This window comes from Leiobunum rupestre, chromosome 10 (genome assembly GCF_980474605.1).
Source record: "Leiobunum rupestre chromosome 10, qqLeiRupe1.1.hap1, whole genome shotgun sequence".
Taxonomy (NCBI): Eukaryota; Metazoa; Arthropoda; class Arachnida; order Opiliones; family Sclerosomatidae; genus Leiobunum; species Leiobunum rupestre.
This window is the reverse complement of record NC_143393.1, coordinates 39,403,718-39,425,359: the sequence shown is the minus strand read 5'-3', so window position 1 is coordinate 39,425,359 and position 21,642 is coordinate 39,403,718. Positions and strand designations below refer to the sequence as shown.

The 21,642-nt window shown below is 36.1% G+C and overlaps 3 protein-coding genes across 4 annotated transcripts; 2 read left to right on the top strand and 1 right to left on the bottom strand.

Moving 5' to 3' along the window:
• Positions 1 to 1,783: 1,783 nt before the first annotated feature.
• Positions 1,784 to 3,517, top strand: LOC149925654 (uncharacterized). Its single transcript, XM_090160854.1, has 4 exons — positions 1,784 to 1,864; positions 2,019 to 2,311; positions 2,374 to 2,662; positions 2,958 to 3,517. Exons 1-4 carry the CDS (start codon positions 1,853 to 1,855, stop codon positions 3,474 to 3,476), a joined length of 1,113 nt encoding a protein of 370 aa, XP_090016980.1. The 5' UTR covers positions 1,784 to 1,852; the 3' UTR covers positions 3,477 to 3,517.
• Positions 3,518 to 13,328: 9,811 nt separating this feature from the next.
• LOC149925653 (uncharacterized) lies at positions 13,329 to 18,217 on the top strand. 2 transcript variants are annotated; one of them, XM_090160343.1, is made up of 3 exons: positions 13,329 to 13,414; positions 16,460 to 16,922; positions 17,097 to 18,217. In XM_090160343.1, exons 1-3 carry the CDS (start codon positions 13,394 to 13,396, stop codon positions 17,984 to 17,986), a joined length of 1,374 nt encoding a protein of 457 aa, XP_090016469.1. In that variant the 5' UTR covers positions 13,329 to 13,393; the 3' UTR covers positions 17,987 to 18,217. The 2 variants fall into 2 exon arrangements, with proteins under 2 accessions (XP_090016469.1, XP_090016468.1); XM_090160342.1 differs by having other exon boundaries at positions 16,460 to 18,217.
• Positions 18,218 to 19,838: 1,621 nt separating this feature from the next.
• LOC149925652 (uncharacterized) lies at positions 19,839 to 21,098 on the bottom strand. Its single transcript, XM_090161458.1, has 3 exons — positions 21,033 to 21,098; positions 19,996 to 20,290; positions 19,839 to 19,927 (listed from the first exon to the last, which is right to left on the bottom strand). Exons 1-3 carry the CDS (start codon positions 21,048 to 21,050, stop codon positions 19,863 to 19,865), a joined length of 378 nt encoding a protein of 125 aa, XP_090017584.1. The 5' UTR covers positions 21,051 to 21,098; the 3' UTR covers positions 19,839 to 19,862.
• Positions 21,099 to 21,642: the final 544 nt, after the last annotated feature.

Genomic DNA, 21,642 nt, shown 5'->3' with positions numbered 1-21,642 from the left:
CTTTACTGTTAAACTAAACGACAGTCGACAGGTAAGCCTGGTCTTAAATAGCGGACGACACTAAATTATCGGCCAACTTCGAGATTTCATTTTGACCGTAGTGACGCAAACTTACTGAAAACACGTGACCACCGATCTTTTGTAAAAACACCTATTCCTCCTTGCAGTGTGTTGCCATGTTGGTACTTTTTGTACTGTTGTAGTGCACTTTAAATAAAACATTTAATTTCATTTAATTTCATTATTATTATTTTTTTTTCGTTTAAGCCTACCTGTCAAACAGGTAAGCATTTATTTTAAATTGAAAAACATATACATTTCAAAATTAAAAACAACTTAACTAAAACCTAATTCAACAAAACATGCATATCTAAAAAGTTAAAAAATTGCTGGCAGGATTTTTTTCTAGTTTAAAACGAAAAGTTTAATAAAACGATGCCATTTTCTTCTTTAAAAATCTTGGTAGTTTAAAAAATTGGATACAGCGAAATATTATATTTTTGAAGCATTCTTTTTCCATTTTATTATACAACCATAGGTGGTTCTTATTATCTTAATATGTGGTTCTTATTAACTTAACATTTTGAAATGATTATAACTACCTTGTTTAAGTTTTGATAAATATTTTAATGTAAGTAAATTTTAATTATTAAATAGACGGGTGAAAAGTGAGGATTTAAAAATATTTTAAACTACTATTTAAAAAGTAAAAACCTCAAAAAAGATTTATATTTTAATAACCTCAAATACGAACTAACAAACGAATATTTTATAATACGTCTCTGCCTCCTGGGAGAAATGAAAAGAGGTCGTAGATTTAGGATTAGAAATAGTTTATTGATAAAAAATTCGTAGGTTCTCCATCGTCAGTGCAGATGGCGACACTTTTCGCAAACGACCTTATAGAAACGCGAGAGAGAGATAAGACATTAGCGCCTCTGCACGATTTTACGAACCTTGGATACGAGGAAGAAAAATCTCTAAACCATTTTCCCCTTTTAGAGAACTTAAAAAGACAAAAGAATTCAGAAACGCATTTGGATAAAGCGAAAGTTTTGTTTGTAAAAAAAAACAACGCCCACATTATTCACTTTTTCCAGAGACCATCTTTAAAATTAATTACCCTGCATCACGAAATTTTTAAATCTACATTGTTCTAAGCCCCACAAAAAAATATATTCCAGTAACCAAAAATAAAGCGAGAGTTAAGGGTGTTATTCGAAATAATTTAAAAGAATAAATTATTCTAAACTAAAATGAATAGAAACGAAATTTAATATTTAGGGTAAGCACCAAATATCATCGTTAAGATTTCATATTATTCGAGTTTTGGGCATAAAATATTAAAATTAAATTTCCCATTGGCGTACTTTAGCGTAGTAATACCTACAATGAATCACAGCCCACGTATTAAAAGTAACGCGAGTGTAATACGATATTCCGACCGGAATGGTGCGAAAGAAGAGATCGAGTTACTTGGCCCTTGAGACGTATTCCAAGCACTTTCTCGGAACAAATGGGCAGTTTTAGGTGAAGGTTTCTTTACAGTTTCACCTTCTCGCGGTTAACTGGGGTGAAAGTGAAATCGGATAGTAGCTCGGTCTAGCGCGCGCCGGACAAACTGCCACGTACACCTAACATCGGCGGCTGTTTCAACGCGGAGCGGATTAGGTCGCAGAATCGAAGACAGTTGACCGGGCTTCCTCTTGATTAGCTAAAAAGGTCAATTTGGGATCGAACGCGAAAAGATCGAGTTTAACCATCGATCCAAGTACCCAGATTTTTGAGTATAAAAGGGATCCGTGGACTGACGAAAAGACACACTCAACAGCTTCTCTTCTCTCAGCGAAACATGTTTTCTCTGGTAAGAGTTCTTAGTTCATTCGATAAGGATTACTTCGAAAGCTTTAGCTCGACTCTCGTAAAGTATTCATTCAGTTTACTGACGGAAACTTTACCGAGAGTTGAGAACTTTAGCCGCGGGAATAAAGTTTTAACGAGGATACGTATTCGTGTAGGTAATCATCGCTAGTTTGACCGTCTTGGCCGCGGCCCAAACAGAGTACCCAATTACCAGCCCGACTACCGCTACCTCTTCGTCAACCACCGGAGTCATCCCAGCCGTTAACCAAGAGAACGTACGAGGCCCGGGACTGTCCTACTCGGGCAGCGAGTCCGTCCTCCCAGCCAGTTCCTCCGGACATCGATCCACCACCGGTCAAGACGAATTCGGTGGCCATTCCCTCCAGCATGCTTCTCACTCTGCTTACTCTGACCCTAACACAGGGGAAACTGATGTCAAACAGTCGAGGTTTGCTCAATTCATCGAACCAACGTAGAACGCTTCTAAAACGAATCGAACGCGTCTTCTAGGTATTTCTTTCACATCAACCCTTACGTCGGACAGGCCTCTGTATACACCGACAACGCCGTCGGCGCTATCAACCCAGATCAGCAAGCCGCCAACTTTTTCCACCGCAAGCACAATGTACGAGTAACTCCCGGACACGGATCCTACTTGAACTCCGCCGACACCGCCTCCGTCACTCCCCAAGGAAACCTGGCCTACCAACTCTTCAAGGCTAGCACCGGCGACTTCCTCCCCACCGGATTCTTCCAGAACAGACGTCTCGCCCAACTCTATCACGCCAACCACCCATTGGTAAGTTACTCTACAACGCCAGCCACTAATTGGTAAGTTACTCTACCATGTCAACCATTGGTAAGTTACGAACGACAACCACCCATTGGTAAGCTACGAGTAACAGACTATGCAAAAAGGAAAAATGCTAAAATTTCCAAGTTACTTAAACTATAATAACGGGTTAGTTACCAAAATGGAGCTCGACAATTATTTAACAATCGACGCTTCGCTTCAATAATTTCGGTTTGGAATGTGACAACCACCCGCGTTACAAAGGACACTAAAACGTAACTCCGACTTCGTATATTTGCAGACCGGAGGTTTCACTTCTGCCGGAGTTTTGAACAGGAACGTCTACTACGGACCCCGTTACAACAACCACAACGTACCAGTAGTCTTCCCAGTCCACGATACCGTTCACCCAGTCCAAGTCGGCCAAGAAGAATACCACCCAGGCACCGAAATACAAGGAGCGTACGGAGACCACCCAACCAGCTTCGAAAACCAACAACAGGCCAACTTCGAACAGGTTCAGCAACAACAACAACAAGCCAATTTCGACAACCAACAAGCTAACTTTGACAACCTCCAAAACAACTACGGCACCGACGGACAAAACTTCCAAGACAACCAAAACTTCCCCGGAAACCAAAACTTCCAAGGCAACCAAAACTTCCCCGGACAATACGACGACTCCAACCAGGGCCGATCCACCAACTTCAACCTCAACTACCGTTACGGCAGCCCAAGCACTACCGACTCTTCGGTTCAAGGACAGCAACAGCAAGGATTCCCGAGCGCTAGCCAAGGCTTCCCAGGCAAGAAGAAGTAGATCCCGATGCAACGGCAGCACGACAATTATTTCGTCATAAAATAAACCGCTTCTAAATTCTACGTTAGATGTCTAGTTTATAGTTTTATAAATATTTTTTTTTATATATTATAAATATTATATTTCATACTATTATGTTTACAATACGGGGTTTTATAAATACGTTTTTGAGGGGATTGATGTACGAAGCTTGCTTGAAATAAAAGAATTTACTCCCAGTATTTGCACTTGCATTTTGTAATTCGTAAAACATTACATACAAAGATATCACTTACAAATTTAGCTTATTTAGTTACGTAGTTCAACATTATACTACCTTAAAATTCTTAATTTATCTCTATTTTATGTTTAATTTAGTTATTTTTTTTATTTTTATTTTTTTTATTATTATTTTTATTATTTTTATTTTTATTTTTTTTTATTATTATTTTTATTTTTATTTTTTTTTATTATTATTTTTATTTTTATTTTTTTTTATTATTATTTTTATTTTTATTTTATTTTATTTTTATTTAAACATTTTTTGTTGCGCTTTCAAATCTTAAATTTAATTTATTTGTTTGTACCGCACTGGTAACCACCACGTATAGGCTTTGCCACTGTGGTTTCCTGCAAAGTTTATCTTTTTGAGTAATAAATATTATTATTATTTTTATTATTGTATCTTAAAATAATAAATACACTAATATAGATCAAATAAACCAAAACCAACTTAGTTTCCAAATTCTTATAATTTTATAAAAGGAGGTTTCTTTTCGTTTGTTCCGGGATTTCGGAGTAAAACCGTTTTTCCAAAATGTCTGCCTGTGACCTTTTTACCAGATAAATTCTCGCTAGCAGATGACAAAATCCTATTTACTCTCTTTACACCTCCTTTTCAGAAGGAGTAAAAAGAGTAGCCCTAATACTCCGGAACCAGCGAATAGTTTATGGGGCGGAGTAATTATCATCCCCGGAACAGGCGAATAAAACGTTTTAGGGTAAAAAGAGTACACTTTTAGTCCGAGAACACGCGAAAAGAAATCACCTATCGTAATTGTACAATATAAGTTTAGTAATATCTACAAAGTTAAAGGTCTTAAATTATGATAAAAATTCCACCTTACAAACTTAAATCTCCAAGTTTTAAATATTCAATAAAATATCTGAAATTATTTAAGTTCAAAATATTTAATTCACAATTAAATAACGTTAATTTACTTAACAAATCATATTAAAACGGTTTCGGTCTTCCAAGTTTTAAATATTCAATAAACTATCTGAAATAATTTAAGTTCAAAATATTTAATTCACAATTAAATAACGTTAATTTACTTAACAAATCATATTAAACCGGTTTCGGTCTTCCAAGTTTTAAATATTCAATAAAATATCTGAAATAATTTAAGTTAAAAATACTTAATTCACAATTAAATAACGTTAATTTACTTTACAAATCATATTAAAACGGTTTCGGTCTTCCAAGTTTTAAATATTCAATAAAACATCTGAAATAATTTAAGTTCAAAATATTTAATTCACAATTAAATAACGTTAATTTACTTAACAAATCATATTAAACCGGTTTCGGTCTTCCAAGTTTTAAATATTCAATAAAATATCTGAAATAATTTAAGTTAAAAATACTTAATTCACAATTAAATAACGTTAATTTACTTAACAAATCATATTAAAACGGTTTCGGTTTTCCAAGTTTTAAATATTCAATAAAACATCTGAAATAATTTAAGTTCAAAATATTTAATTCACAATTAAATAACGTTAATTTACTTAACAAATCATATTAAACCGGTTTCGGTCTTCCAAGTTTTAAATATTCAATAAAATATCTGAAATAATTTAAGTTAAAAATACTTAATTCACAATTAAATAACGTTAATTTACTTAACAAATCATATTAAAACGGTTTCGGTCTTCCAAGTTTTAAATATTCAATAAAACATCTGAAATAATTTAAGTTCAAAATATTTAATTCACAATTAAATAACGTTAATTTACTTAACAAATCATATTAAAACGGTTTCGGTCTTCCAAGTTTTAAATATTCAATAAACTATCTGAAATAATTTAAGTTCAAAATATTTAATTCACAATTAAATAACGTTAATTTACTTAACAAATCATATTAAACCGGTTTCGGTCTTCCAAGTTTTAAATATTCAATAAAATATCTGAAATAATTTAAGTTAAAAATACTTAATTCACAATTAAATAACGTTAATTTACTTAACAAATCATATTAAAACGGTTTCGGTCTTCCAAGTTTTAAATATTCAATAAAACATCTGAAATAATTTAAGTTCAAAATATTTAATTCACAATTAAATAACGTTAATTTACTTAACAAATCATATTAAACCGGTTTCGGTCATCATTAAAGAACGCCTTGAAAATGTAAACCTTTTGTTTCTTTCGAATCTCGGTAACTTCCTAGATACCGCGTTGATCGTTCTAGTTTTACAAGTCTAGTTCGGCTGTGAACAATCGCTTCCTTGGTGCAGGAAGAAAATAAAAGCGCGGTTATTTCGGTCTAAACCGACAAATATTCTCGAGTAAAGAAATTGGACGCAAAAAACCTTAATTGGTCCGAAAACACCAACATTCCTCAAAAATCGAAATTGTAGCGCAATTAAACTAGCGAAGTGAAACGTGTAATGACCGATACCGCACGCCAAATGTAAAAATAATCAGGAAACAGTTTAAATACGCGGTATATCAACTTATGCAAATTAATCTCAGAATGTTACAAAAATATTCTAATGGTGATACCAAAAGTAAATGAACCGAAGTTATCAGACCGCTATACTGCCCATGTTGGAGGCATTATCCTTATGAAGTTACACTTTGACCTCGAATTTGAAATTTTGCGCGCTCCTAGGCCGAAATAAAAATACGTTTTTGTTTTTATGAAACCATTTTTTATAAACAAAAATAGCTATACCCACAATTCCCAAGTGCAATTTATCGCGTCAAGACACGGGGATAGAAATTAGCTATTATTTGACTCGATTTTCTCATCATTATCATCAGGGGCGGATTAACCCTTTCGGCACCTTTAGGCACAGAAAAATTTGGCGCCCCTTGGCATTGGTCAGCTAAGGAGGGGCGTATCGGTTTATAATAAATAAATAAATAAATATATTTTAGTTTCCCCAAACCTTTTCGGCGTTATTTTTAGTAGGGGCAAGCCAAGTACATGGACCGTGGGGCTTTATCAGAGTTTTGGCGCCCCTAGAAAAATGGCGCCCTAGGCACGTGCCTACTTTGCCTAATGGTTAATACGCCCCTGATTATCATAAGGAAAACGCCCTCCGATTCTGAGCAGTATTTCCGTAACTACGGCTCATTTTCTTCTGGCGATACTGATAAAAAACCCCGAGTTTCTATTCAATAGAATTTTGTAACATCGATTTTCGTAATATTTGTGTCGGTAGTTATGTTTATTGGAACCCCTTGGTACAGCGAAAAGGGGTAATCTTAGATTTTCACTTTTTTTAGCATCGTGCTGTTGCTGTAAAATTTGTGGGATTTTAAATAAGAAAATTATTTTTCGTATACCAAGAGAAAACTTCAATAAGACTGGGTCAAGTTAATTTCGTCGCACTGTTGCGCCATATTTTTCCAAATTTATTTATTTATAACCCTGACAAGGGGTAAACGTTTCAGTCAACATTTTGACCCGTTTGAAAAGGAAAATGTTACGTATTAACAGTATCTGAGTAGGACGACCACCTGCCTCCCAACGTGTGGCTGTCATACGTCCGCCACGGGTGTCCTGTCCCTTACCCTTAGTATCCAGGACTTGCAACATTTTTGCGTCATATTTTTTATAATTTATTTATTTATAACCCTGGTTACACTACAAGGGGTAAACGTTTCAGCCAACATTTTGACCCGTTTGAAAAGGATAATGTTGCGTATTAACAGTATCTGAGTAGGACGACCACCTGCCTCCCAACGTGTGGCTGTCATACGTCCGCCACGGGTGTCCTGTCCCTTACCCTTAGTATCCAGGACTTGCAACATTTTTGCGTCATATTTTTTATAATTTATTTATTTATAACCCTGGTTACACTACAAGTGGTAAACGTTTCAGTCAACATTTTGACCCGTTTGAAAAGGATAATGTTGCGTATTAACAGTATCTGAGTAGGACGACCACCTGCCTCCCAACGTGTGGCTGTCATACGTCCGCCACGGGTGTCCTGTCCCTTACCCTTAGTATCCAGGACTTGCAACATTTTTGCGTCATATTTTTTATAATTTATTTATTTATAACCCTGGTTACACTACAAGTGGTAAACGTTTCAGTCAACATTTTGACCCGTTTGAAAAGGATAATGTTGCGTATTAACAGTATCTGAGTAGGACGACCACCTGCCTCCCAACGTGTGGCTGTCATACGTCCGCCACGGGTGTCCTGTCCCTTACCCTTAGTATCCAGGACTTGCAACATTTTTGCGTCATATTTTTTATAATTTATTTATTTATAACCCTGGTTACACTACAAGTGGTAAACGTTTCAGTCAACATTTTGACCCGTTTGAAAAGGATAATGTTGCGTATTAACAGTATCTGAGTACGACGACCACCTGCCTCCCAACGTGTGGCTGTCATACGTCCGCCACGGGTGTCCTGTCCCTTACCCTTAGTATCCAGGACTTGCAACATTTTTGCGTCATATTTTTTATAATTTATTTATTTATAACCCTGGTTACACTACAAGTGGTAAACGTTTCAGTCAACATTTTGACCCGTTTGAAAAGGATAATGTTGCGTATTAACAGTATCTGAGTAGGACGACCACCTGCCTCCCAACGTGTGGCTGTCATACGTCCGCCACGGGTGTCCTGTCCCTTACCCTTAGTATCCAGGACTTGCAACATTTTTGCGTCATATTTTTTATAATTTATTTATTTATAACCCTGGTTACACTACAAGGGGTAAACGTTTCAGCCAACATTTTGACCCGTTTGAAAAGGATAATGTTGCGTATTAACAGTATCTGAGTAGGACGACCACCTGCCTCCCAACGTGTGGCTGTCATACGTCCGCCACGGGTGTCCTGTCCCTTACCCTTAGTATCCAGGACTTGCAACATTTTTGCGTCATATTTTTTATAATTTATTTATTTATAACCCTGGTTACACTACAAGTGGTAAACGTTTCAGTCAACATTTTGACCCGTTTGAAAAGGATAATGTTGCGTATTATCAGTATCGGAGTAGGACGACCACCTGCCTCCCAACGTGTGGTTGTCATACGTCTGCCACGGGTGTCCTGTCCCTTACCCTTAGTATCCAGGTGTAGCAACATTTTCAATGACAATAGAAAAGTAGTTTTTGATGGGATAAATAATGATAGAAATAAAATAGGTACTTATAAAAAGGTGAAGTGCAGTTTCATCCACATAGATTAATAACAAATTAACAGATTTTACTATCGTCTGAACTTCGTGATCTAAACGTTTGAAATTGATTTAGAAAATATTCTTAAATATTTAAATTAGATGTTTGACGTTCTAATGAATGCATATATAATATACAGGTTGTCTCAATTTGCTCGATCAGGCCATTTTTCTCCAAATGTATTTATGCTAGGGTTCTGAAATTTTCATGGTTTATTTGTTAGGTATCGAAGGCTTTGGTTACTACATTTCAGAAAAATCGAACGATTTTGCACTGTTTTGGAAAATTTATTTTTTCACCGGTAGGTGTCACGCAAAATGTTTCAATAGAAAAGTTGTAGGGCATAGTCGAAAGTGTAAAAATAATTTTGGTTCGGTTGAAAAAGACCTATTTTTCACTGAGTTTGGAGGTCGGGGAAAAAACAAGTTGTACTAGCAGGCAATAGCCTTTAACGTAAACAATCGTACATAATCACAACACACATGTACATTTATTTCAGCTATGTAGTTAATAATCAGATCTGCAAAAAGTTATTGTTAAAGAAAATTATTACGTTCAACACCTAATTAGACAAAGTAGACAAAGACCGCGTCTTCCATTTCGACGTGGTTACGAGTAAGATCATCAAACAAAGATTTGTAGACCAAAAATTACGCTTATTTTTCTTTTGTTGTTTTTTAACGTGAAATATCAATTGTCCGAGTAGTATTTAAAGCGTTTACATTTCAAAGTTAAAACATTATCTCAGCTTGGCCGATTGTTGTCCAGTATGCCTCTTTACACTCGAGATCAGCGCGCTCATATGCTAGAATAATTTTACGGAGAAGGTCGTCGTAATGCTACTCTAGTAAGTCAGTTATTTAGACGAAGATTTCCCAATTGCAGACCAAGTCATACGACGGTTCTTAGAGTGGTCCGCAACTTCGACAACTGGGGTAATATCAATCCGAGGTTTCGTGGTCGTGGTCTCCAGGAAATCGACATGGAAAACACCATACTTGCCTACTTCGTCACCTATCTTCGAGCGAGCGTCAGGACTGCCAGCTTTGACTTAGGGTTGGATCGAAACTACGTTTGCAGAACACTCAAAAGACACCATTTTCATCCTTATCGAGTGACACTTCACCAAGGACTGCATGACGGTGATAGACAGCGCCGACTCGACTTCTGCAATTGGTTTTGCCTCATGGCTGACGCACACCAGGATTTTCACGATCAACTACTGATGTCCGACGAGTGTTCATTCGGAAGAGATGGGCCTTTCAACCGTCAAAACCAACATATGTGGGACTACGAGAATCCACACTGGGGATTTACTCACCGCCACCAAGTGCAGTTTCGCTTAAATGTGTGGGCTGGTCTGTTAGGTGACAGAATTATTGGCCCGTTCTTCCTGCCAAATCGTCTGAACGGTCAAACTACTTGGAGTTCCTTCAAAATGAAATATCCAACGTGTTGGACGACATTCCTCTGGCCGAGTACAGACGCATCTGGTTCCAGCAAGATGGGGCGCCACCTCACCAATATCGTGACGTGGTTGCATATCTAAACGACGAGTTTCCTGGAAGATGGATCGGAAGAACTGGTCCTGTTCGTTGGCCTGTAACATCCCCTGATCTAACACCACTCGACTTTTTTCTTTGGGGATTCGTAAAGGACTACGTATACCAAACACCTGTGACGAGCGTTGAAGATTTACGACAAAGAATCATCGAAGCATGTCGCCGGGTGACTCCAGAAATGGTTCGGGGAGCATTTCGCTATATGCAACATCGTGCATATTTGTGCATTGCATCAGAAGGTGGAATTTTTGAAAACATTTTGTAGAAGTCATTAAAAAACTTGTCACTTGGGCTAATTATTATTTGTTTATTTTTCGAAATCTTATAACTGAAATGCATGTTACCTACAATTCGTTAAAGGCAATTGCCTGCTAGTACAACTTGTTTTTTCCCCCAATCTCAGTGAAAAATAGGTCTTTTTCAACCGAAACAAAATTATTTTTACACTTTCGACTATGCCCTACAACTTTTCTATTGAAACATTTTGCGTGACACCTACCGGTGAAAAAATAAATTTTCCAAAACGGCACAAAATCGTTCGATTTTTCTGAAATTTAGTAAAGAAAGCCTTCCATACCTAACAAATAAACCCTAGCATAAATACATTTTGAGAAAAATGGCCTGATCGAGCAAATTGAGACACCCTGTATATTTAGGTTTCCGAAGTAAACCACTGTTAACTCCCTGGGTTTAGGTCAAAGACGAAAGACCTGGCTAATGGTCAAAATATTTATTGTTAAATATTACCAAAAGTATATAAGTATCCATTTCGGTTTTAATAATGAAATATGTATCTTTGCAAACTCTAAGCAGGTTGCAAAAATTGCGTTTTCAGCCGCCGAATTAAACTAAATAGTCAAATATTAAAATTAAACTGGGATGAGTGAACTTCCCACAAACCCAATTTTTTCAATAAAAATGTACACTGAGTAGTATCATTAACTTATGTGTGGTTTAAATATGGATCAAGAAGTGCCTAAACACCTAAACGAGTAGGGTAAAATAGTTAGGCTAGGGTCAAGGGCAGAGGCTTATACAGAAACCCTCCCCTTGTCTACGCCACTGTGGCTTTAAGTTTCCAGTAAATTCTAGTAAATAGTCTATATTCCTTTTTCACATGGATACCGCGTTTTTGTAAAGTCAAAACCACAAAAAAACCAACTATATAGATCTGAAAAAATGCGACATTGTCGACAGATGTCACCTTAAAGTTATTGAGGTGACTTCCGAATAATATATCTTTTTAAAATATTTCTTGAAGCTAGTAATTAAAGTTAACTTAAGCTACACTCAAAGAAACTTTCAGTTTACGTGTCTAAGAATGATAAACGGCGTATTGTTAAAGTTTGCATATACGCTACCTGTGCCTTGAACTATCAAAATTGGACCACTCTTAAATATTCAAATTTTTTATCGTAATTATCAGTTTGTATACAATATAGGTCTGATTGGAAATTTTTATATTGACCTCTATATACGACTCATGATTACTTAAATTTTACTCTTCTGTCAAGTTTGAACATGCCAAGGTCAATAATAACAAATATAATGAAATCTGATATGTAATGTAAGTTAACTTTTAATTCTATTGTCTTTATTCTATTTATGTTTGAGTGTTTAATTTTTTATCTTTTTTTCCTTCCTTTTCAATAAAAATATTAACAGTTATTTTTAATTTTAAATTTACATTTTTTATAAGTTAAAAAGTCTTTTTGAGTACATTTATTTGTATATTAAGACTTTCAAATAAAAAATATTCGAATTTGAGTATGAATTTGAATATAATGGAATGTAATATAATCTAAAAACTAAAAATTTCCCATAAATGGCCAAGCAAATCTTCAATTCGTAGAATTTACTTGGTCGCTCTCCAAACATTACAATAGCTCGCACCTTCGTATACATGAAGGGTCAGCGACTCTCGAACAATGGCAGCCCAATTAACCTAATTGTTCGTTGCCCTCCAAAAGAATATACGAGCAGGTCTGCTAATTTGATTCCCCGTTCAATTTCTAGGAGAAGAGACTCGTTAAATGGGAACGGCCGATTACGTACTCTTTTATGGGTTACGCCAGTTGGGACCAGACAATCGAAACCTGATTCACTCCCCCAATTAAATTAAAGACAATTCAATACGTAAGCGATACAAACAAAAGGATCGGTCACGCCTAAAGTCGATTGAACCAGACCAAGGACAAAGCAATAGCCTTTATGTCACAGTTATCTCTTTCACGGTTTGTCATTTCCGCTGGCCACGCTGTCTTTTTTTGCGCGCGATAGTTGAAAGTGAAACCATTTTTGGTAAATAGTAGCGAGAGACCCTATAAGTAGCTACAATTTCAAGTACAATATGAGAAACCGCGTCCGACGCCCCGTTCTCGTTACGATAAAATTACCATTTACATTTACTCAGCAATTCCCAAACGCGTTCGTTTAGACACTTCACGAAGTAGTTTCGTTCGGTAGCTTCGCGGAGAGTTAGAGGATGACGTTACTCAGTTGCGAATGACGAGGGTATGGTGGTAAGTATAACTTTCGGTTTCTCTTTCGTCGAATCGGGTTACTTGAAACCCGAAGCCGAGCTGGCCATTCGCTAAGACGAAAGGGAAAGCCGCAGTTTCACGCCACGGTAAACAAGAGTTTACTCGTTTTGGCGCGCCGCGCGGGGGAAACCAAACTGGGTCAAGATCAGGTACCAGGGTGTTAGCTCGTTCGCTCGGAAGCGGGAAACGATACGTTCACCCAAACTGGCTATTTTGAATATGGCGATATTTACGTTGGCTGCAGTTGGAGGGGGGTTGCCGTGCCGCGCTCGAAATAAAGGGAAAAAGTGGACAATTCCTCTATTTAAAACCTATCTGCCGGGAGTAGAATCAGACTTTTATTGGCTCGCCGCTCGAGCCATATCGACAGACCAACTCCGCGCTCGAGGACATACGAACGCAACATGTGGACAAGGACGCTCACGGTGAGTCCTGCTGATTTTATTTCGCTTCTTGACAATCGGTATTGTACCCCGCTACTTTATGAAGTTTTTGAATAGATAGTATCCATTTTAAATTTTAAATTTACTCGAAGTGATCTTTTAAGAGATATTTTTAAGAAAATGTATCGAATTTTGAAATTAATTTATTTTTATCTAAGTCAGTTGTATATTTATTTTAATTTTTCATTTTTATTCCAATGATATTGATTATCAAAAAAATTTAATTATTTTTTATTTTAATTAAATGTTACTTTATTTTAGATAATATTTTAGAACGTTTTATAGGTTTTTCAAAATAATATTTTAAAATAACATTTTATACATTTTTCAAAATAATATTTTAAAATAACATTTTATACATTTTTCAAAATAATATTTTAAAATAACATTTTATACATTTTTCAAAATAATATTTTAAAATAACGTTTCATAAATTCTTAAAAATAATATTTTAAAATAAGGTTTCATAAATTTTTCAAAATAATATTTTTAAATAACGTTTCATAAATTCTTAAAAATAATATTTTAAAATAACGTTTCATAAATTCTTAAAAATAATATTTTAAAATAAGGTTTCATAAATTTTTCAAAAAAATATTTTTAAATAACGTTTCATAAATTCTTAAAAATAATATTTTAAAATAACGTTTCATAAATTCTTAAAAATAATATTTTAAAATAAGGTTTCATAAATTTTTAAAAATAATATATTAAAATAACGTTTCATAAAATTTTCAAAATAATATTTTAAAATAACGTTTCATACATTTTTCAAAATAATATTTTTAAATAACGTTTCATAAATTCTTAAAAATAATATTTTAAAATAACGTTTCATAAATTATTAAAAATAATATTTTAAAATAAGGTTTCATAAATTTTTCAAAATAATATATTAAAATAACGTTTCATAAAATTTTCAAAATAATATTTTAAAATAACGTTTCATACATTTTTCAAAATAATATTTTTAAATAACGTTGCATAAATTCTTAAAAATAATATTTTAAAATAACGTTTAATAAATTTTCAAGAATACGTTAAAATTACATTTTTAAAATTTTCGAGTATGTTAAAATTACATTTAATAAATTTTCGAGTATGTTAAAATAACATTTAATAAATTTTCGAGTAAAATATTTTAAAACAACATTTTATAAACTTTTTAATATAAAATTTTTTTAAAAATGTAATAAATAATTTTATAAAAATTTGGATACTACTATTTATAAATATTTCAATATAATATATAATACCTTTTTTATCAAAACATTTTATAAATGTAAATTTTCATGTTTTATAAAATCTGATGGTATTTTTTCTTCATAAAAACTATTTATATTAAGTCAAAGTAATAATCTTAATTTGATATACATTCCCGTTTGGGATATCATAGGATATGAAACCTAAGGAATGTCGTGATTAATTTCTTACACTTAAAAGAATTAAACTGATTAAACGTAATAATTTCTAAGATAGACTTTCGCATATTGTAGAAAATTTGGGTAAAAATTATAAAAATACCTGATCCTTGATTTTCTCTCCCATATAGACTTGTCATAAATTTGTTAGAAGCAAATATAAGTTTTTAAATTTCTAACGCAAGTGTCTAAAATATAAGTAAAATGTTTATAAAAATTACTTTTTACAAATGTAAAATCTTATAATTTTTAAGAATGGTCGTATATATTTTAACACTATATGGTATTTTAAATCGAATATCTTTGGTCTTTCTAAATTAATAAATTTTTTAATATTTAAAAAAAAAAGATTTTCGTTAGTTAATATTTAAATATTGATAAAAGACTTTTCCTATATTTAAGATGATTTATAATTTTATACAAATAGTATTTGTAGTTTTAAGCACTAGTTACCATAACCGAAACATTTTCTATTGTTCAGTGGTATGTTTCGGATATTTAAAACTCGGTTTTACCTTACAATTAAAAAAAAATAGGGAATTTAAAGACTCTAAAAGTCGAGGAACTTAACGGCGCACGTTTTTACAACAAAGACTGTAAAACGTCTTACGCAACTCGGGTATCAGACACCTCTTTGTTTCGGCGGACGTTATACTGACCATTAACAAATTTGGTACCAATAAAAGAACGGATCTAGAGGTAATTGTGGCTGTGGACGGTTGGAATTCGGGAACCACCCAAGATCCCCCGTTAGATTATACGGATACCAAGCACGAATGTTTAAAAAAAATCGCCCTGAAAAAAATCCACTGTTACTTTTGAAACTCTCAATGCGAGAGAAAACAAAGATGGGGGAATGAAAACGGGCAAAATAACTTTCACCGCTGCCCCATTAAAATAAAAAAAAGTCGTTGAACGGTCGAGTAACGGCGGAGCGACCAGAGCCGAAGCTGCGGCTAAAGGAAAGTTATAATTTGGTCGATTGAAACTCAGGGCGTGCACGACGGTGTCCTTCACGTCCAGGTACCTCACTTTTAGGAAGAATTGAATGGACCTAACCGGTCCAAAGGAAACGGCGTCGATTTGGGACGTGCCACTAAGGTGTAGACACGCGTTTAGGACCCCCCCCCCTCCTTCGATACCAAAATAATCGCCTTTCAAGGGGGGAAAATTGTTGCGAAAAGTTAAATATTTGGCCGGAGCAAACACGGTTCTTAGCCTTCGTACAAAACGTGACATACGCTGCTCAAATCGCTCTTTATTCCGACTTCTTGAAAGCGAAGGAACGAGCATGCAAATTATCACCACTGGCGGGGTAGATTATATTTTCCAGATTATTTTTTAAATAGATTACCTTCTTTGGGTTTATTTATTTTTATTCGAAAAATTGGCAAGGTCGTTCGTTAAAAATGTACCCCAACTGGTTTCAAAGGCGTCGATAAATGTTTTTGTTTATCGGACGTACTTTACGTAATAAAGAGTTGGGCGTATAACGATATTGGGTTTCCAAAATTACCGGTTTAGAAGGATGTTTTTACGGACGAAATATCAAAGTAGTGTACTGGCAAGGTGTTATTGACGTTGGTTTTCCGCTTCTTTTTTGTAGATATTTTTCTTCGCGGTGACTTTGGCGGTCGTCATGGCGGCGCCGAAGGACTCGAAAGAAGAAGAAGACGACGAAGACAGACCATTCTCCATCGGCCTCGGGGTGCTGGCCCCTTCGTACAGTCAACGCTTGGGTAAAGACGGCAAGACTCGCTTGGATTTCCGGCAAGACGACAACGGTTTTTCCTATTCGGTGGGTAACGGTGACCCCAAGGACTCGAAGAACTTCTTCAAGCAATACCAAAGTGTGAAGTTCAACAACAAGCCAGCACCAGCGCCTCAGAACGAAGTAGGAAATAGACCGAGAGCCGCGACCCAATCTTTACCACCACCACCTCCGCCTACTCCGAGGACCTACCGAGAACCCGCGAACAACCAGAGAGATTTAGCCAATGCCGCTCAAACCTACAGAGACAGCGGTTACTTGTCTACCGCCGGTGTCTCTCCTTACGGAAACAATGCTGGTGCGTACCGGGGTTACAATCAAGGTGTTAGGGAGGGTCCCGGAAGCGGGTCGTACGCGGGAGTGGCTAGCAGCCATAATAGATATAACGGTCACCAAGGTGAAGCCGATCGAAGCACCTTCGCTAGCCTAGGGGCCATCCGTACACCCGAATTTGATAGATTTTTCCAATCAGGCCTCTCCAACAACCAACTTCAAGGCTCCCCGACGCAACAGAATCACGCTCACGGATACACCAGAACCTACAACGGACCCGCGGAAGGAGTTCTAGCTTTCGCCCAAGCTCCGGTTCTACCCAGATTTAACCAGGAATACGCTAGTGCCGGTGGAAGAAATCTAGGAGGTAGTGGATACGGTGGACAGCAACAAAACGTAGCTGGTGGAAACTACGGAAACGACTTCGGAAGAGGGTATGGAGGTGGCCAGCAACGATACCATTACGGAGGAGCACCCGCTGTACCCGCCGCCGCTACCAGACAACAACAGTACGGAGCCGGAGGTGGTGGTCAGGCTTTCCCATCCTTCGACGCTTCGGGATTCCCTCCCATACCAGGCTACGATCCTAACGCACCAGCCAAAGCCAGTAACGAACAGGACGGACAATACAGACCACAGCCGCAAGCTGTTCAAGCCGTTCAAGCCGTTCAAGCCGCTCCTCGTGTAGTCGTCCGTCGACCGGTCTACGCGCAAGGAGGAGGTCAAGGGCAACAAGGTCAAGGTCAACAATTCGCCTTCAGCAATCAAGGTTCTTACGGACCACGAGGTACATACGGCGCCGTCGGTCACGCTGCTAGAGAAGAATACAGAGTCCCCGTCCAGGAAGTTTCAAACTACCAAGCCCAAATCCCGAGAGGTCGGCCAGAAGGGACCCATCAAGGAAACCTGATCGGAGTGTCCTTCGGAGATCCCAAAAACCCATACGGTGGATCCTTTAACTACGGGGGGAGTATCACGCACGTGGGCGGAGGTGGTGGCGCCGGTGTTCAAGCAGCCCCAGTTCACGCCGCCCCAGCCCACCACGGTCAAGGTGGCCAAGGCGGACAAGGCGGAAGAGGAAGAGCATAAAGATGAATTTATTACCTAAATTAGGCATAGAAGCGTGTTTGTAGAGCGTGCCAAATAAAAAAACCAATAACCGGACCACGGCCCTCAATCTGCATAAACGCTATCAAATTTTAGCGCGTACAAAGATTAAAAAATAATTGAAAGACCAAAATATCTTTTTCAATATCCCTCATCCTCAACTATTTATACCTTGATGTATTTTCACTGTCCTTCTTGTACCGATCAGCGATGTTGAAAATAATATATACATTTTTTTTAGAAACCAATTTTATCGTCTTTCATTCGATCGCGTACAATTCCTACAACTTTCATATTTCAGATACACGAAACGATCATCTTTGCGTAGACTATAAATAGTAATTAGTTGAAGTTTGCGAGAATATTTTCCATGGTTTAATTTAAGAATTTTCAAATTTATCGAAAGGAAGTTCAGGGGTTTGGGTTTGGCTAAAACTTCATTTGTAAAAAAAAATTCCATTTTTTTTAAAGAATTTCATATTTATTGAAAGGAAGTACAGCTGTTTTGGTTTAGTTAAAAACTTCATTTGTAAAAATATTTTCTATGGTTTAATTTAAGAATTTTCATATTTATTGAAAGGAAGTACAGCTGTTTTAGTTTAGTTAAAAACTTCATTTGTAAAAATATTTTCCATGGTTTAATTAAAAAAAAATTAATTTTATTGAACGAAAATACAGCTGTTTGGGTGCAGTTAAAAACTTAATTCATGATAATATTTCCATATTTTAATTAAAAAAATTATATTTTTATTGAAATTAATTACAGGTGTTTTGGTGCAGTTAAAAACTTAATTCATGATAATATTTCCATATTTTAATTAAAAAAATTAAATTTTTATTGAAATTAATTACAGGCGTTTTGGTGCAGTTAAAAACTTAATTCATGATAATATTTCCATATTTTAATTAAAAAAATTAAATTTTTATTGAAATTAATTACAGGCGTTTTGGTGCAGTTAAAAACTTAATTCATGATAATATTTCCATATTTTAATTAAAAAAATTAAATTTTTATTGAAATTAATTACAGGTGTTTTGGTGCAGTTAAAAACTTAATTCATGATAATATTTCCATATTTTAATTAAAAAAATTAAATTTTTAATGAAATTAATTACAGGTGTTTTGGTTTAGTTAAAAACTTAATTTGTTCTTCCTTTAAATAAATTATTTAATTATTATTTCAGCATAATTTGAACTTTCAGATAAATTATCAGTTATTACTTGTCAATAATACGTAAAATATCAGTTATTATTTTAGCGCAAGTTGGTATTTCAACTAAGCTCTACCATATTCAATAGAGGATACTCGTAAATAATACGAGGCAATTGGTTCTAGTCGATTTCTTAGCACGGAATAATTCATTTCAGTAATCATATTTCCCTTCTCTGTAATTATGAATAAACTCCTCATTCCAGAGTTTGAAATTGAAGGAAATGTTACGAATACCGGAAACAATGATATTTGGAAAGATTATTTCTATCCCAGCAGGCTTCACTGAACCCTGCTACGGTCTATTTGTCACGAAAGCGCAATTCTTACCATTTATCAGCGGGTGTACGAAGCGCGAACGAATTAGAACCGCGCTTTTCGAAGATACTTTTGATAATTTCAGACGAAGACAGAATTGGAAAACAAAATAGTTTTATTTCAATGTTTACATAAATATTCATTGTTCGTAGTCAGTGAAACGGATAAAATTAACGATAAAATTTAAACAGGTCAAACAATTAGAATATTCACGTTCCAATAACAAAAGAGTCTTTGGTATTTAGGTGTTGAGGTTTCGAGGTGTTTTTTCGGATGAAGGTTCAGACACCCTCGCTTAACACTTTACTCGCGCGCTTGGCTTTGTACTTTTAGTGGTGTCCTCCGTGACCGTATTTGCTACCGACTAAATGGCGAGCTCCCCACTTGAAGTTTCCTTCTCAGTGAAAGACATTTAATTCAATTAATGAATTAATTAATTAATTAATTAGATTAATGTATTACCGTGATGGTCGGTCTTGACGTAAGTATAAACCGGGCCGACATATCCCTGTCCATGACCTCCACGGCGAACTCGGTTAGCCCTGCTTTCTACTTCGGCGGATCGCTTTTGAAGTTTGTGGACGGTTTCGTGGTTTTCGCTTGGTTCAGCATAGTCAGCGTCGGACGCTGATTCATCCCCGTCAAATCCACCATAATCTCCTCCTTCACCGTCTCCCGCCCCTACAATGTCACCTTCAAAACCGCCGTCGTAGTCTTGCGACCATACGGCCATAATCAAAGCGGCCAACATAAATACCTAGAAGAGATGGAATAAAAGTTAGATGATTGGAGAACGGTAGTGTAACCAGAAATTGGTAAAGGGGGTAAAGCTACTACTTCTACTCCGTAGAGTTTGCAAGTTATCTCCCCAATTGCTAAAGGGTCCTCCTCCCGAGTGCTGTGGTTTCCCCTTTCCATTAAAACTTGTACAGGGTAATGGTAATAGTAAGTGTATAGGGAGATGTGGGTCACGTAGCATTAAAGTCTCGCAACCACCCCCGTACGCAATGTAACCGGGGAAAATGTCATTAATAGTCGCTAGGTGGCTTGTGCCTGTGCTGTGGTTTCTTGATTATTAGATTAGCTGATTAGCTGAAAGTTTTAAAGGGTGTAGTTGGGCCTTAAACTTTAGAAAAGTGAAAGGTACGCCTAAGGGAGGTTTGAAACAACCAAGGCTTAAAAATACATTTTATGTTAAGAAATTACGATGAAAGAGGTACCTGAGACTAAGATAACAGCGTGAGGCTTAAGTAAAAACTTGATAATTTGTACAAAGACACGCATTCAAATACAAAGTTACTTTGACTCGTTGTTTTGACACAATATCAGTATTTTCGAAAGAGCTTTCCAATAGCCCTTGTCCCTGAGATTATTTTTCGCGAATATCTTGTAAGAATTACACGAAAACAACAATTTCCCTTCAAGTTACCACTTTACGTTACAAAGCTATAATTCTAAGTTTTCAAAAAGCTATATAGTTTGGTATTCTACATACGTACCTTAAAAAGACCAGCCATCGTTTCTGTTGTTTAGGACGCAGCTGCGTGTACGCTGGATATTGCTTGTAAACAAATGCTACCTCGACCCGGCTGTCGACAAATATATATATAGTGGAGAAAGGGGAGGTGCCTAACGCGTGAAGTGAATCTGCCTAACCACTTTTTTAGTCATCAACCCACATCTTCGACTTTGCACGGGTATCTCCGTTACGGAATAATGAGAAGTAGCGCATCTCGACGCGGTCGCTTCCAAAACAAGCCAAGCGGACCATTTCCATATCAGCGCTTTCACTGAATAGAGTCCCCCGATGAAAAAACGTCACCGAAAATTGAAAGTTCCCGGAAGTAACCGTTTCGCCTTTTTGAACGGAACGACACCGGATAAACGCTTAATCAAACTGACTATTACAGGTCGTTAGTATCCCTCCAATGATCTATTTCACTTTTTTTATTTCATAAAAGATTTAAACTGGTTCCAAGATGTTTTGTCGAATTGCGGGTCTGTAGGTCAATTTGCTATTCGCTAGTTCGTCTGAGACGTTTAGACAGAAGAAAATGACATTTCTTTCAACCTCGCAAATAAAAAGAGTTCCCGGAGTTTAGTGGCATT

What these genes read in the sequence shown, in the direction of transcription:
- LOC149925654 (XM_090160854.1), top strand. An exon ending in ACTGATGTCAAACAGTCGAG is followed by an intron (nt 2,312 to 2,373) that starts GTTTGCTCAATT and finishes CGCGTCTTCTAG; the next exon opens with GTATTTCTTTCACATCAACC. An exon ending in ATCACGCCAACCACCCATTG is followed by an intron (nt 2,663 to 2,957) that starts GTAAGTTACTCT and finishes GTATATTTGCAG; the next exon opens with ACCGGAGGTTTCACTTCTGC.
- LOC149925653 (XM_090160342.1), top strand. Translation starts at nt 13,394, where the DNA reads ATGTGGACAAGGACGCTCACG. An exon ending in TGTGGACAAGGACGCTCACG is followed by an intron (nt 13,415 to 16,459) that starts GTGAGTCCTGCT and finishes TCTTTTTTGTAG; the next exon opens with ATATTTTTCTTCGCGGTGAC.
- LOC149925652 (XM_090161458.1), bottom strand. An exon ending in CGTCAAGACCGACCATCACG is followed by an intron (nt 19,928 to 19,995) that starts GTAATACATTAA and finishes TTCACTGAGAAG; the next exon opens with GAAACTTCAAGTGGGGAGCT.